General features: G+C 41.8%; 1 protein-coding gene across 2 annotated transcripts in view; it reads left to right on the top strand.

Annotated features, from left to right (window-relative positions):
- Positions 1–16,146, top strand: part of Plch1 (phospholipase C eta 1) — a 196,636-nt gene that overhangs the window by 155,720 nt on the left and 24,770 nt on the right. For both annotated transcript variants that reach the window (XM_029537859.1, XM_029537860.1), the window contains 3 exons: positions 4,468–4,575; positions 13,621–13,782; positions 15,267–15,338. In XM_029537859.1, coding sequence (XP_029393719.1) covers positions 4,468–4,575; positions 13,621–13,782; positions 15,267–15,338 — 342 coding nt within the window. The remainder of the gene's footprint in view (positions 1–4,467; positions 4,576–13,620; positions 13,783–15,266; positions 15,339–16,146) is intronic.

The raw sequence follows: 16,146 nt of genomic DNA, 5'->3' as shown, positions 1-16,146 counted from the left end.
AGAAACAAAATAGATAAGCAAAAGACTAATAAGACAAAGACAAGCAAACAGAAAAAAAATACAAATAGATCAATATTAGATAAAAAGTCTACAAACTCCATTGAGTTCACTTTGTGTTGACCAACTATTCCTGAATATGGGACCGACCCTGAAGTATGGTTAGTATGCACCTAGTGAGACTCCACTGGGGGCTGGGGAAACTTTTTTCATTAGCAGATAGCTTCTTAGAGGTGAGAGCCAGTTTCCAGTTCTCCCTCTCAGCGTTTGGACCTGGTGCAGTCAACTTCAGAGAAACTTCTTGAAATAGATGGTAACTAACATAGAAACCCATATTTGGATAGTGTCCTGAGATTTTGGAGCACACAGTCTTAGATAGAATGTGTTCATCACACCTCTCCCCATGGGGCTCAGGGATCTATGTTGAAGAGGAGATGGAAAGACTCTAAGAGCCAGAGGTGATGGATGACTCCAAGGAGACAGTGTCTTCCACATACAACAGGGTGATGCACATTTGGCCTCACAGAGACTGGTAGAACACACAGAGCCTGTGCAGGTTCAATCCAGAATGGGTCCTAATTTTATTTTTTAACTCTTCCAATGGGCAACTCTGTTAATATCGCATGTTAAAGCAAGCAATGCTTTTAGCAAGGCATGGTATTACATGCTTGCAATCCTAGTGCTTGGGAGGCTGAGGCAGGAAGTTACATGTTCAAAACCTGCTCAGGCTACAGAGAGCAAGGCTATGTTTCATAAAGAAAGGCAAAGCAACAATTTCGTTCTGAAGCGCTTTTCTTCCTGCCTGAGTAAAATATCTTTGGGAGCTAGGAGTGGGAAAAAACTGGCCAAAAATACAGGAGTCAGTGTGCAGCCTCTTTAAAGACATTTGAAAAGGAATGGTAAGCTCTGCCAGGGGATATTATATGATGTCTACCTTTTGTTTTTATCCCTTCATCCTGCACCACCCCGAAACAAAGGGGAATTGAAGCCTGTATTCGCCTCACTCCTCATGCCTGGCTGCATGACATCCTTTCCATCCAGTGGAGCTGGAACTGTGTGCTTCATTTGAGAAAAGTTATTCTTAGCTCAGGGATGCTTTCGTATTTATTAGTTTTGTTCTATTGAACATTATTTTAGTGGATTGGTTTTGAGGCTATTTTACAAGAGAAATCTGCTTTGGGGGTATTTAAATGTCTGTGTACAGGTCTACTTTGGTGTCCGTCATTGCGCCCAACAAAATGTTGACTCTGAGTAATTTGGTCGGTGATGAATGCATGAGAGATGCTGGTATCTTGGTGTCTGCGGTTGCTGAGTGTGTTTGGCTACCGCTTCAGTGACTGCTCACCATATCCTCAGAGCAGCTCTACAGATATTCTCTAAAGCAAAGAACTCACTCTCTGGGAGCTTTCTGCATAGACAATACCTGAAATCATATATATATATTTGAACATTCTAATTCTGAGCAGGCCCACCATTAACAGTACACAAATTGGAGCCGGAAGTGTTGTTCTTAGTGGAATGCTTGCCTATCACGTTTGAAGCTCTTCAGCACCTAAAGTGGGCTTGGTGATGTACACCTGTAACTCCTACTCTAAGGAGTGGAGACAGCAGGATCAGAAACTGAAGATCACCCTCTACTACAAAGTGAGTTCAAGGCCAGCCTAAAACATCAATGCACAAATACAATGATCTGACCACTTGAGTCTTAGAAATGCCATTCAAGTCGAAGAGCATTTAAATCTAAATCCTAAAAGCTTTATCTGCTTTTACATAGGTTATCTAATCATTTTGAAATTATCACAGTGCTAAAGCACAGGATCAAGTGCTTTGGGTATATAGGAGGGTTCAGGGCATCGCTAAGAGAGGCCTCTTACAATCCAACAAAGCATTCCTGTGCAGAATCAGTTATCAAATTCATTCCGTACTTCAAACTTTTCTATCTCTGTTTTGAGTTTAAAATGCTAGATATTTGATTTTTCAACTTTTCTAAAAAGTATGGGGTGCACCTTGCCTACAAATTACCAGTCAGGCGACCCTTCATCTGGTGTTGAAGAAGAAACCAGAGGTCCAAACTGAGCCATCTGCTGAGGGATGGTGGAAGAGGCCAATGGTAGTCTTTCTGTCAGCAGTTACCAAGGCCACTGTATGGATGGTGAATGACCTCTGTCCCTTATTTTTGCAAAAGGCATATCCTCTAGATGAGGTCTGACCCTCTGATTCCATTTGTATGTTAGGCATCTGTGGCTGCAGAGCAAACTGAACCCAAAATTAGCAACCTGAAGTAGCAGGCATTATCCCATATTCCCTGCTGTGTTTTCTGCTCAAAGCCTTCTAAAAGGCTGCAGTGAAGGTGTCAGGCAGAAACACAGTTACCTCAGGGTAGACTGGGAGGAGAAAGCTGCTGTAATTCTAGGGTCATGATTGGCATGTTCTTGCAGATGTTTAACTAGAGACTTCTAGTTCTTTGCTATGTGGTTCTTTCTACTGAACAGCTCACTTGTGTGTGTGTGTGTGTGTGTGTGAGAGAGAGAGAGAGAGAGAGAGAGAGAGACAGTGAGAGACAGAGAGAGACAGAGAGAGACAGAGAGAGACAGAGAGAGACAGAGACAGAGAGACAGAGAGACAGAGACAAAGACAGAGAGACCGGGCCAGCCAGCCAGCCAGACAGACAGACGGGGAGATGTGGGGGTGAAGGATAAGAAGGAAGGTAGGTTCAGGAAGAACAGACACCCTATTGTTTTAGGTGTTATTATCTTTATTAGGGGTCACTAGGTCCAGTCCACACTCAAGAAGAGAGTACCACAGAAGGACAGAGATAAGAGATAGGAAAGACCGATGACATTTAGAGACTGTTCACTGCAACAGCCTCAGCCATTTGCGTCAGAGCCTGGCTCTGCCCATCCCTGCCCTACAGCATATTCTGGGAGCAACTTAATATCCTATTAATATTCCTTTGGCTTTCAAGTCAGAAGCTTACCTTAGAGCGCGCTCTTATCAGGCTCTGGGCTCTGCCGTCTCTTGTCCTTTTTTTTTTTTTTTTTTTATTAACGTTTTTGAACATGAATTGGGAAATATAGAAGAGGTGGAAAACCCACAGAGGTATTTACTCTTTAAAAAAAGCAAAACACACATTCGTGTGCATTTGCACAGGCATGCCTGTGCGTGTTTGTATGTGGGGACAGGGGCACAGAGTGTCTTAGGACAGCTACAAGTGCCAGTGCTTGCCTTCCACCTTGTTCAAGGCAAGCCTATGAGCTTCCTGGGAGTCCCCTGCCTTGTCTCCCTTCTGCCATAGAAGCCATGAGATTATAGACACAGGCTTCTACCACCCTGCTTTATATGGCTTCTAGGGCTCCAACGTCACATGCTCATGCCTGTGGAGCATCTCCCCAGCTCTAGATACTTGTTCTTAACAATTGCCTGTATTCCAAATTACTCCGGTGATTTTATAGCTCTTCGAGATCATATTGGGTACAGACAGCCCATCTCCTGTGTCTGTACTGAACCCGCACAGGTTTCTTTCCCTTGGGTTGCATAACATTTATGTTATATTATGTATGATAAGTAGCCTAGAAGTGATTTGAAGTGAACAGGAGGATGCACACATTGGTGTGCAGATACAAATTGTGTTGCAGGAAGGACTTAAACATCTTTGGAATTGGATGTCTGAGGAAAAAAAGTTCCAGAGTGAGTCCCCCATGGATATTTGGGCATGAATATAATATTGTAACTCAGATCTCTTCCCATCTCATTATGGGAGTTTTCCCTGTCCAAGGTCTGTGATTTCTGAAATGTATTAGTGACTTGAGAATGGCCTAGTCCTGGGACTGTCGTGTAAGCTGCATTGTTGTTCTGTGAAAGAAGGGTTGGGTGTGAGGGAACCAGCTGGCAACTGCTAAGGACAGCTTCGACCCTTTCCTCTGAGGAAAGCGGGCTGCTCCCAGGGGCCAGAGTATCTTTGGGCCTCTAAAATAAAATGTCTTCGTCTGGGTAACTTAAAAACAACAGAACACTCTTTTGCAAGTTGAAAAGCCCAACCTCCAAGTTCTGGAAATTCTCCTTTTCTCTTTTCTTTTCCTTTAGACAAAATGTTGTATAATCAGAAGTATTTTCATCTTGGAAAGCCAAAACTCCATATCCATTCAGCGACAGTTGTTTGTTGCATACCGCCTGTCCCTGTCACCATTCTGCATTCAGTATCTGTTTCTGCTGTTTGGGTGCCTTGTGTGAGTAGAATCATGCAAGGCTGGTCTGTGGCTCATGTCATCTGGCATCATGCCTCTGAGGTTCATCCATCTTGTAATGTATATCCGGATTTGTTCTTCTTAAAGGCTGAGTAATGTTCCGTTGGGGAGGAGCACATTTTGTGGATCCATTCATCTGCCAGTGGACACTCAGATTGCCTCTACTTTGGGGCTGGTGTGAATTTATTTTCATTTTCAAATGGGACGACGTTTTGATCTATTTCAGGGCAAGAAGTTGCCGTATCACCTTGGGGATGATGCAGAGGAAGGAGAAGTGTCCGATGAGGACAGTGCAGATGAGATTGAAGACGAGTGCAAGTTCAAGCTGCATTACGTGAGTTCCTGGCTCCCCACCACTTCTGTCCCTTACATACTGCAGAAAGAACGGGGTGCACCATCGGTGCTATGTTAAACTCTCCACAAATATGGCGTCTGTAGTGCTTAAGGATACTATTCTAAAATTACTCTGTGCTGGCACCCAGCAGTTGGTGAGGCACTTCAGTCGTTGGAGCCTATGCCTTAGAACTGGGAGCCATTTTAGTAGTGAATCCTTCCAAGTTAGAGTTTCTATCGTGTGACCATAGCAACTCTTGTAAAGGGAGAGATTTAACTGGGACTGGCTGATAGTTCAGAGGTTTAGTCCATTATCATCATGGCCAGAAGCAAGGTGACATGCAGGCAGACATAGTGCAGGAGAGGTAGCTGAGAGTCCTACACTTGGGTCAGCAGGAAGAGAGTGACAATGGGCCTGGATTAAGTGTTTGAAACCTCAAAGCCTTCCCCACAGTGATATTGTCCCTCCAAGGAGGCCACACCTTTTAATCAGGTTGGAAGTCAAACTGTGGTTAGATTGTCAGTCTTTTTGATAAACATGAGTAGGTGAGATCTTACCATCCCTGCCAAATAAATACTGTCTTTCTATTGTGGTACCTTAGGCTGGCTCCAGGCCCCAGCTACAACTGGGTCTGCTTTTGAAAATGCCAAACTCCTCACCAAGAAAATATACCTTGGCCTGCATGATCCCCAAGCCCTTCCAAGACTGGGACGTTTAGCTGAATGGTCCATCAGCCACACCCTAAGAAGAATGGCATTTGAAGTTAGCCACCTGCCCAGTGATCTGGACCTTTTCTTTTAAAGGGTGTTTTGCCATGTAGTCTAGGGGAGTTTAATTTGACCTGTAGAGTTCTAAGATTTGAAGAAATTCTGTCCCTTTCACCGTCAATAGTCACATGATTTTCCATGTCACGGGACAAGACGAAAACAATGAAGGCTTTATAGTATAGTTTCATTTCTGCAGAAAAGTGGTTTTTTGTGTAAATCAGAACTATTATTGTGTCCCCAGGTATATACTGTATAATTTAATATACACCATTACCCTTAATTCAACAATTATGTTGTTACAACAAGACACAGTCTTCTAAACTACACTAACTGATGCTTCACCTCAGAGGTAACAATGGGAACTGACATTAGTTTCAAAGAAGACAAAAGTTTAATGTCAGCTGAAGTCTCCATGGACAATTCTTTCTTGACTTTAAAGAAGCTTGAAGTGGGGAAATAGAAGAGATTCAGTTTGAAAACAAAGGAAAAATTGAGAACTGAATTCATGTTTTCTCTGTTAGTAGTTTCTATGAACTCAGTTAAATACTGTAACTAATAGATCACAGAATCCTAGATAGTTTCATAAATGAAAGTCTAGTTACTATATTAAGCTTTTTTTCTATGCCACTCAAGGTATGTGCTATCTTTGTAACTGATTTCGTCTGACTATGGATACTTTAACTTTTTAATGTCTTATTTAGTTAACCAGGGTTTTCTGATTCTCATTCTTTTGCATCTAGTTCTCCAGATTTCTAGTTGCTAGCTGCATAGTCTACCAACTGACAGAGGAAGCAGAAGCCCCTGCATGCCATCAGTGTGGGGCTGCTGTTCTGTGAAAATGGGAGGTGGAGCCTCTAACTACTGTCTCTGTGACAATGCAGTATCTACTGCTGCATACAAGGAAAGCTGATCTGGCTTTTAGATCCTCTTGGCTGTGTCAGTTTTTCTTTGAATCTGTCAAGACTGTTTTTTTTTTTTTTTTTTTTTTTTTTGTGGTACGCAGGGTTGAATCAATGTCCTGGTATTTGCTAGCTAAGTTCTTTATGACTAAGCCATGTCCCCAGCCCTCTTTTAACTTTGTATTTTGAGACACAACCTCACTTTGATGCCCAGGCTAGCCTTGAACTTGCCAGTCCTCCTGCATTAGATAGGATATTGGCTCATGCAATCATACTTGACAAAACTTTTAATTTTCTACAATAAATATCTGTGGTTATAAAGTTTCATTGTTCTTTGGAGTCAGATCAGTGTTTACACTTGTGAACTCCGGTGACCTCTGCTTATGTTCAAAATCTCTTGGCTGCTTTCTAGGCTTTGGTGTGAGTAGATGCTTTAGAATACGGTTCCACAGAAGTAGCCATGACCTTTTTTTTTTGACCTGAGTGGAGTTGGAGAGCACCCCAATTTACAAGGCATTACAGAGGGCTCTTGGTTATGTATTGAGAGGAAGGAAGTATGTTAACACACACACACACACACACACATGTAAACACACACACATAAACACACACATACTCAACATATTTAGTAAAAATACATAAAGTTCTTATGCAACCTTTGTGCTCTATTTTTGAGCTCTTTTGAGAAAAACAATGAATGCCCTAAGTTAGAATTTGAGAGTATTGTAACCTGTCACTTTATACTCCACAAGACAGGAGGAAGCTCAGTTGTCTTATCTCCATGGAAGACTAAAGACCTATGATCATATTTCTACAAAACAGGTTGTTCTACAAAACAATGTACAGTGTAGGTTGTTCATCTGGAACAGCCATTATTTATAAAGCCATTCCTGTAAGGGAAGCCCTTAACCTCAGCTGTAAGTTGAAAGTATTTGGTTAGGTTAATAAACCCTACCTAAAGCTTTGTAACACATAAAGCTTTTCACACAATTCATGGACCCTAAACATTAACTTTCATGAGCTTATTAAGATATTTTGTAGATGTCACCAGTTTTTACTGATCATTTCATGTTGTAGATGTGCTATTACCTTTGCTGATGTTAGATGATACTGGAGTAGATCAAATAAGATGAAAGTTCTTTATTCCTGGGGTTTAAACATTAATGAATGAAGAAGGAGACAGATAAGAAACAAGACAAATGAGTGAAATAAATAGTATTTTAGATGTAAGTGCTAAAGGAAAAAATGGTGTGTATCTCTGTGTGTGTGTGTGTGTGTGTGTGTGTGTGTGTGTGTGTGTTGAATTTTCAGAGGGGATGTCTACATGAGGGTTTCCTTAGAAGTTGTACTTAACTAATGATCAGAAAATTAAGAATCAGAATTAAGCCAGGTTAATATATGGAAAGAAAATTCTAGACAAGGCAAAGAATAGAGTAGGTATAGTGGAGTGGCTCACCCAACATTACCTGCGCTGAACAGGAGACAGGCTTTCTCCTAATCTGTCAGTTGCTCAAGCCCCATGAAGTTTTTTTGTTTGTTTGTTTAGTTTGGTTTGGTTTTTGTTTGTTTGTTTGTTTTGTTTTCTGTTTTGCTTATGCAATGAATGTTTTCTGCTGTCCTTGCCTCCTCTAAGCTTCTGCTTTGTATTATTCTGTAGCTTCAGCCATAGAGAAAATCTGGCTCATAATATGTAAGCCACAGGATAAAGCCAATGTGTTCAGTGACCCAAGAATCACACAACTCAGAGATTTAAAGGGCAATTTCCTCTCTGCCACAGTGCAATCATCTAGCAGATTTGATTCCAGGCAGCCAGTTCACCATTATTCAGTTATGGGATCCTCTGGCCTGTGCCAGTGGGCCATGCAGACCTCCCACTTCTGAATCTGAATTTTAACTTCACAGATTATTTTTTCGTCTTCTTCTGTTGAGTTTTTCAGTTGCATTTTTCTTAAAACTCCCTGAATCTGTGTTTAGCCAGGCTGTTGATCACAAACATCAGCTGTCTCTTGCACGAAGCTCATCCCACAAAATCAAGCCTTCCAGCACAATTTGAGCCCCAGTGCACCAGTCATATGTGATACCCATTGTATTCTGTAATACTATACACCACAATTCACTCTGACTCCTACTGAACATTTTAATCACTTTCCCTTTCCCATGACTATAGTTGCAACTTTATCATCTTGCCTTTGAGAAATTTTAAGAAGATTTATGAAAGTTGCTAGTCTCCAATATAACAGCATTTATAGAACAGATGAGTCCTCCATTGGGGCTCTGAGATCTTGCTACCCGGGTCTGTGTCCACTCTGAGATGGCACATGCTCAGCATGTCACATCCTAGCAACTATTAGAAGGACTAGAGAAGGGGACCTGCATGATATGATCCTTGAAAAGGAGAACATGTTTTATGGGAAGTTATGAAACTGGTATGAGGAGGTCAATGCAGACTCAGATGGCTGAAAAGCAGCTGTACTTAAAGCCCATGCCTTAAGGAAACAGCTTTGAAGCTTATACGGCAGTTTAAGGGGCAGATGACATGTTTTTCTTCCTGTTGTCAATGTCCAGCACTAAATAGAAGAAAAGACATTTGGTTTTATTTTTAGAGATGGTCCCCAACTTCAGCTGCATATTGGTATGACAAGGAGCTTTCAGAAGTGCTAGTGCCTAGTGCCTATGTCCCAGACCAGAGATTTTGATACTGGTCTGGGTGGCACCTGGGAATCTTGCTCGCTGTCCTAGCAACTCCCATGTTTAGTGAAACATCAGCACTCTCTGGCTCAATCTCTCTCCTGCTGCTTTCTAGTCTTGTGTGGGGCAAATTCTCCTTTCCAAATGGCTCTTTAGAAAAGATGTGCTATTTGAAAATGAGAAGGTGTTTGTTTGCTTTTATTATTATCATGATTGATTGACTGATTGATTGATGGATGGATGCATGGATGCATGGATAGATGAAAGACATTCCTAGATCTCTCATAACTAAATGTGGGGCCCTCATTACAACCCTAGGAGAAACTGCTCCTGACCATATTAAATGACTGTTCTCCCTCTTACCACTGCAGCATCCTTTTGTCAGGCCCAGGGAAACAAAAGAACAAGACACACACAGCTCTCGGTGTTGGTCTCTGCCACAGCGGCACAGCGGCACAGTGGCAGACAGGTCTTGAGGTCAGCTGTCTGCCTGAATTTTCTTTTAGTGGTGCTGCTGGCTTCCAGGACTGAATGATAATACAGTAATGAAACCTCAGCTGCATATTTCTTTGTTCCTTGTGTCTGCAAATTTTGTAGTGATGAAAATTACAGAAAGAAAGGAAGATCACCAGGCAGGGCTCTCATTCCTTCTGCAAATCCCCAGGATTAGAGGATGTGAAGCGAATAATGATAGCTCTTGTGTTAGTCGGTCAACATTCCATCGGCTACTGCCATCCAGGGCTTTGTACCTTTAGTCCCACACTGCTGATATGTCCAGAGTCCAGCTCCTCACATATCCAGCTTTCTGTGAGGCCCTAAGCAAGGAAAGAAAGAAAACAGTGTTGAGAGCACTCAGAGACTGGCTCTAGGTATTCCGGATGTTCTTGCAAGCTTTTATTTGCAAGCTTCCCCTTTCTGTCTCTATAAGCCTCCCCTCCGGGCTCCAGAGCACTTGATCAAATACAGGAGGAGCTAGAGAGCTTACAGCTCTTTTGTTGGGTCCACTCATGACCTTAAGTGAAATATGTTCAACGTTTTCTGCAGAAGGTTTCAGACTATTTCCCATGTTTTACAATAGGAATTGTGGTTGTTAAAAATATGAGCCAACTCAACATCAACTCAATTCAAGAATTCATCTCTTTCTGCCATGGTGTAAAAGGAATGAATAGCTGCTGCATTGCTTGGGAAGCAGTGCGGCTTATCCCAGGCTCATCACTCATGGAGCTGTATTTGGCTGAGCTCTGAGTCTTTCTTTGTCTGTGTCATTCATTACAAGTGTGTCTTTGCAGGACTGAGTACTTACCTTGGAGGGTATAGGGTGGTTTGGATAATGTGCTGTTAAAGGACGTTGCTTTGTAAGGTACGCTGGTACAGAGTCATACTTTCACTTTCCAGAAAGTCATACTATGTTTTGAGCTTCGATTTGTTATGTGACAGATACTGCATTTTTTACAAGTGGATTTGCTGCAATTTTGCACTGTGAAAGCATATCATCCCAGTTTTCCCCACAGCATGTGCTCACATTGTGTCTCTGAGGCACATTTTAGTAATTCTCACAATATTTTAAGCTTGATGACTATGTTGTCATCATATATAGTGATCTCTGATATTTGATGTTAGTATTCTCATTGTTTTGGTGATATCAGAAACTCACCTGACTTGTTAATATGTGTATTCTGGACTATTCACAAACTGGCTATTCCCCAGCTTTATTATTCTGCTTGGGGCTTTGCTAGGGCTTTCCCTGATACACATTGGAATCGAACGTAGGTTAATTACAGCCTTATAATAGCTCCCCCCCCCAAGTGTTAAGGCAAAAGGAAGAGTCACATGCCTTTCTCTTCAAATCAAAGCAGGAGATGATGAATCTCATGGATAAAGGCACAGAAACAGACAGATCAAGAGCAAGGCCTCCTACACGAAGCAGTTGGCCAAGTTGTAAATACAAAGGAAAGGTTGTTGAAGGATATTGGGGTGCTAGTCCAGTAAATATACAAGTAGGAAGAAAATGAAGCAGGCTTGCTGCTGATAGTGGAGAAAGCTTTAGTGGTCTAGATAAAAGATAAACTAGCCAGAACATGCCTGTATGCTGAAAACCAATCAAGGGCAAAGTCCTAACTCTCTTCAGTTAAGGATCTTGAGAAGAGATAACCTAGTGGGTCCGAATCCAGTGTCAAATGTTTTAGGATGAGAAGACCAACAGATGGGTACACACAGGTGAAGACAACCTAAGACCTGGGTATCTATTGCTATGTTTTCTCTCACAAGCCAGGGGAAGTAGGGAGCCACTCAGGGACATTGAGCTCCAAAGGGACCGTGTCCCTACTTTGCTGCAAACTTTTGTCTTCTGGACTAATATTGATATGAATTTGTTGAATCTAGTTGCTAAGTTGGAGTCGTTTGTTACAGCGGCCATAGGATATCGATGTTTTCCTCTTTTAAGGTAGCTTATTTCATGTTTCTTCATGCCAAGAAGCTGAATTCTGCAGGCAGGTGAGGTGTCTCTCCTCTGTGTACTGGTGGTACCCATATGCCTGACTCATCCTATATGAGTAATTCTTTATGACACCAAGGTCTGTGACCATGGGTTCAACCTTGCTAGTGTTTCTCACCAAGCATATGGCAGAAATTCAGTGCAAGTTTGTTTCAATCAAAGAGAATTTCCTCCAAAACTCTCTTTGATCCTTATTTCATCCCCCAGAACTCTAGCCTGGGTGCTTTTTAGTGCCTGTTTTGGCAACTGGCGTGTCTGGATTTTCATCTGCAGACCCTGTCCTCCTTTGATATATGTTCCCAGATTGCTGTTATTCCTAAAATAATATTTATGTGGGACTCTTAGTTGCCCCATCTCTAGCTTTCAGGTTCTTTAGCCTCCAAAGTCCTTCCTTCTCTTCAGAACTGCCAAAGGGCATGATTGACTCCTTTGTTCAGGGAAGCCCTTTTCTTCATCACTGTTAAACACTTAGCTATCTGGTCAGTCTTTGCTCTGAGGCCTACTCAGTCACCCAGCTGTACAAATTTGGCTTTCTATCCTGACCCTTTCCTCAAATAATAACATAGAGACTTTTATATTTTTATATTAAAAGCTTCAGGCACTATAGCTGGGCAGATTCTGAACTATTCTAATCTGGCAATGCTGGCCTGGCCTACTTCCCAACCATGTGGGCATTACCTGCCATCCTAGTCTTACCCTGACCTCCTCCCTCTTTATCCATGTCCCGACAGCGACTCCCTTCTCCTGCCAAGCTATTGGCTGTTCAGCTCTTTGTTTAACCAATCAGAAGATGATGCAGAACAAGGTTTACAGAATATTGAGTCAGGAGATGCTACATAATAATGATAATACCAAAGTCAAGATTGCAACCAGACCTCTGGGTACAAAAATCAGTGTTTGATAAAAAGTGCACAAAAACACATCTAGCAGGAATGGTATGCCCTTCCCAGCATCCCTGTGACTGGTGGGCTGTGCACGTTCACTTCTAAGGTCAAGTGCATGCTCTTTTTCATCTTTGTGGTCTCCTTCAGAGCCTGATTCTATAATGGGTGTTATGCATTGTTAATTGAATTTCTTAAATACATTAATATATATGATATAAGTAGGGAAATATAGCAGCCCCTGATGGCATAGGTGTTCTTTAAAAAAAATTCTTACAATGTTTATATTGCCTTGTTCTTATAGGATTTTGTGAAATATATTGAGAATTAAAGAGCTATCTGTTCTGCAGGGGTCAGATAGTAATAAGTAATGTGGGACTTGTTTCTGTGAAATGGTACTGTCTCTGAATACTTAAGTGGGATGTTCTTTGGCAACAGGTTGAATAACCAGTTTGGCAACTGGAACAGATCTGGACAAAGGGAGAAGTGAAAGCAGCTAAAGAGCAAAGGGGGGGGGGGTGCACAGAGCCCAGGCCGCTGGTCTGTGAGAAGTCACAGAGCCTAGACACTGTGCAGCGTGAGGCTTCCAGGAAGGCATGTGCCTTGGCCATCTAAAGGCTGTGTGAGAATCTGGCATTGCTTTGTTTCTGAAAGCCTTGCATTTGTTTGTGATTGTAAAAATAATCATAATAGCGTCATAGTCCCTGACAGTATTGTATGCCCTCTAATGACATCAAGGAGTTGGAAACCAGAGAGAAATTTTGTCCTGGAATTGCCAGCAGCCTTGGAACTTCATAGCATTCTTTGCCTCTCAATGAAGGAAGTTATTTTTTTTTTAAAGTAGCTTTTTTTTTTTTTTTACTCAAATGTAACTAGGTAGATTTCGAAAGCGTAGTCTCCAGAAGTTTTCGCTGACTTTGCCCTCTGGGGAAATCTTGAAGTGTCAGGGAGGAGTGTTTTAGTCTCTTACGTCAGTTACTGCTAGCTACGTAAACCTCAAGCAATTGGCTTAATTTCTCAGGACTTCAGACTCTATATCAGTGAAATGAAATATAATAAAACTTTGTAAGTGTGAATGATGTGAATTTGCGGTGAGGACCTACACAGCCATGTAAATAGCTCTGATGGAGGGTCAGCTTTTGATAATCAGGCACTCTAGAGGATTTTTTTTTTTTTTTTTTTTTGATCGAAGGGGAACAAACTTGTTCAATGAATATCTTACTTTCTTACAGGTTATTGAGAGATCCTGAGATTATAAACTCAGTGTTGTGAGTCTGTTTCTCAGGGGATTCTTTGCATGATTTGATTGTTTGCAGAGTAACGGGACCACTGAGCACCAGGTAGAATCTTTCATACGGAAAAAGCTGGAGTCACTGTTGAAGGAGTCTCAGATTCGAGACAAAGAAGATCCAGACAGTTTCACAGTGAGGGCGTTACTCAAGGCTACACATGAAGGCCTAAATGCACACCTGAAGCAGGTAGACAATTCCTCTTGAACAAGGAAAGACAAAACATACCTTCTTCTTTGGTTTCTGAGCATTTTTCCTTTCTGGAGTGCTTCTCAAACTTCTGTATCTATCCTCATAAAGTTTTAGAAACAAAATACTAGTACAGAGTGAGAATGTATGCAGTACCGTACTGCTTCCCTGGGGTAGTCATTCCAAGTCAAGTCACCTCCCCTCTCAGATGGTATAAGACAGCTCCGCTGTGCACTATTGGCCTGGTATCCTATTACATGTGCCCAATTACACTCTTAAATCATTCTAGTTGGGACAATAAGTGACATAATCCTCCTACCAATAGACATGCTCCGAGAAGTACCAAGGAACTCACAGGTTAATTGGCTCGTTCTTCTTTTGTTTATCAGATGAGAAAACTGAACCAAGGGAAGGGTAGTGGCTTTGGTGCAGTACTGTTTCTCCTAGCTTAAGGATATTCGTGTCAACCTCATGACCAGTGTCCAATAGCTACTTTTCTCATCCCATAGGCTTTGAACAGTTAGTGATCAGTATTACTAGGCCTTCATAGGGAACACACACTTTAAGTAGGCAAAAAGGAGTCAACAACACTGTAAGCCCCAGTTTGTACCCATTACCAATTTTCTTATTTACCACCTTCCCATGATTCACGCTTGTGATATCTGTCTATGGCTCTAGCAGGTACTTCTTGCAGTTTCTTTGGGTCTTGCTCACCGACCCTTGTTGTATTCACAGGTTTCTCTCCATTTAGCCAGAGCCCTTGGTGGGTAGGGTCTGCAGGTTTCCACACAATGGATTTTAGGGACAACTGAAGAAGCATCCTAACCCTATCAGCAGGGGCATTCCTGCCTCCAGCCCCATACAAGGGCTAGCACAAAAGGAGAACCACTCACCATCTCTACTTGGGAAATTCACCCATGTGAGAAGCCTTCAAAGGCTAAAATTCCATTCCCTGATGCTTGGCACCAGAGCAATGGTTTCAATGCACAGATAAGCTTCACAGTGATTTCCCTAAGTGAATGAAAGTGATATGACTGGGTTTTATTTATAATACTTTAAAACCCCAAACAGCAGTATTCACTGTGAAGCTTTTCTGGACTTGGCAGATGTGGCTCTTACCTACTTCTGGCTATTTTCCAAAACTAAAACTCCTCTTAACTGGAAATGATTTATCTCTATGCAGGATGTTCAAAATAATACTTTCTGATTTTAGGCGTGTGGTAAATAGGGACTGAGGGCTGGCACAGCTGGCTCTTCTGAGAGCCAGACTCCAGCTTTGGGAAGCCATAGGCCAGCTGCTGTGTCCTGGCACCCGATACAATGTCCCCCTTCTGGCATCAGACACAGCTACATTTGAGATATCCAAGGTGGGAATCGGGAAGAGATGAAGCAGGGAAAGAGAAGAGAGGGTCCCCTGCCACCGGCCGGAGCTAAGCAGAGCAAAAAGTGTTAAAGACCTTAACATTATGCTTCTATTTATGCAGAACCTGGATGTGAAGGATAGTGGAAAGAAGTCCCATGGGCGATCCCTGATGGCCAACTTTGGGAAACACAAGGTATAAACTAAGAGTGCTTAATGCAGTTAATTTGAAGATCCAGTAGGTAAGAGAGAAGCATTGTATTGAGATGACCTTGGAATGGCTGATGATGACTTCAGAATATCAGAAAGAGAAAAGTTGGAAATTTGAACAACTTTGAAATTTAGTACTGCTATTAATCAAAAGTATCAGAATTCAAGTTGTATTTTGGAAGTCTGTAATAAACATGTCCAACAAAAACCTCATATTCTGAATTCTTGAATCATTTCAATAAATAAGAAACATTTCTAATAATAAATAAGTTCACATTTCTTAAAAAAAAAATCAAAATCTTAAAAGCACCGATTACAAAAGAAGATAACACATGGCAGGGGTAGAAACTCACTCACCTTTGGAGGCACCTGGGAAGTGTAAGACATAGTTATTCCTTGATTCCACGGACACCATGATTGACAGCATAAAAAGACCACAGAACCCAAGCCTTAGGATTAGGAGCAACATGTATGTACTCTACTGGAGTACAGAAATCACTCCAGCACACAGTGTGACAGCTTCTCCCTAGCAGCTCCACTCTTAGGTTTATGACAAAGATGGAAGCAACAGTTGAACACTGGCGTTTGTAATGGAACAAGTGGTAAACAGTCCAAATGCTCACTAACTATAGAATCAATGAAAATGTATATTCACATCTGGACTGTTGAACAGCCATGAAAAGGACACAGCCAAATCTATCTGCAATGATATAATCTTTCAAACATGATTTGAACTACAAGAGTAAGACCCCTATTGCGTGCACTCTGAGCAGCTTTGTATGAAATTCAAAACC

This window comes from Mus pahari, chromosome 4, assembly GCF_900095145.1.
Source record: "Mus pahari chromosome 4, PAHARI_EIJ_v1.1, whole genome shotgun sequence".
Classification (NCBI taxonomy): Eukaryota; Metazoa; Chordata; class Mammalia; order Rodentia; family Muridae; genus Mus; species Mus pahari.
Note: the sequence above shows the minus strand (reverse complement) of the source record. Positions and strands in the feature narration are given on the sequence as shown.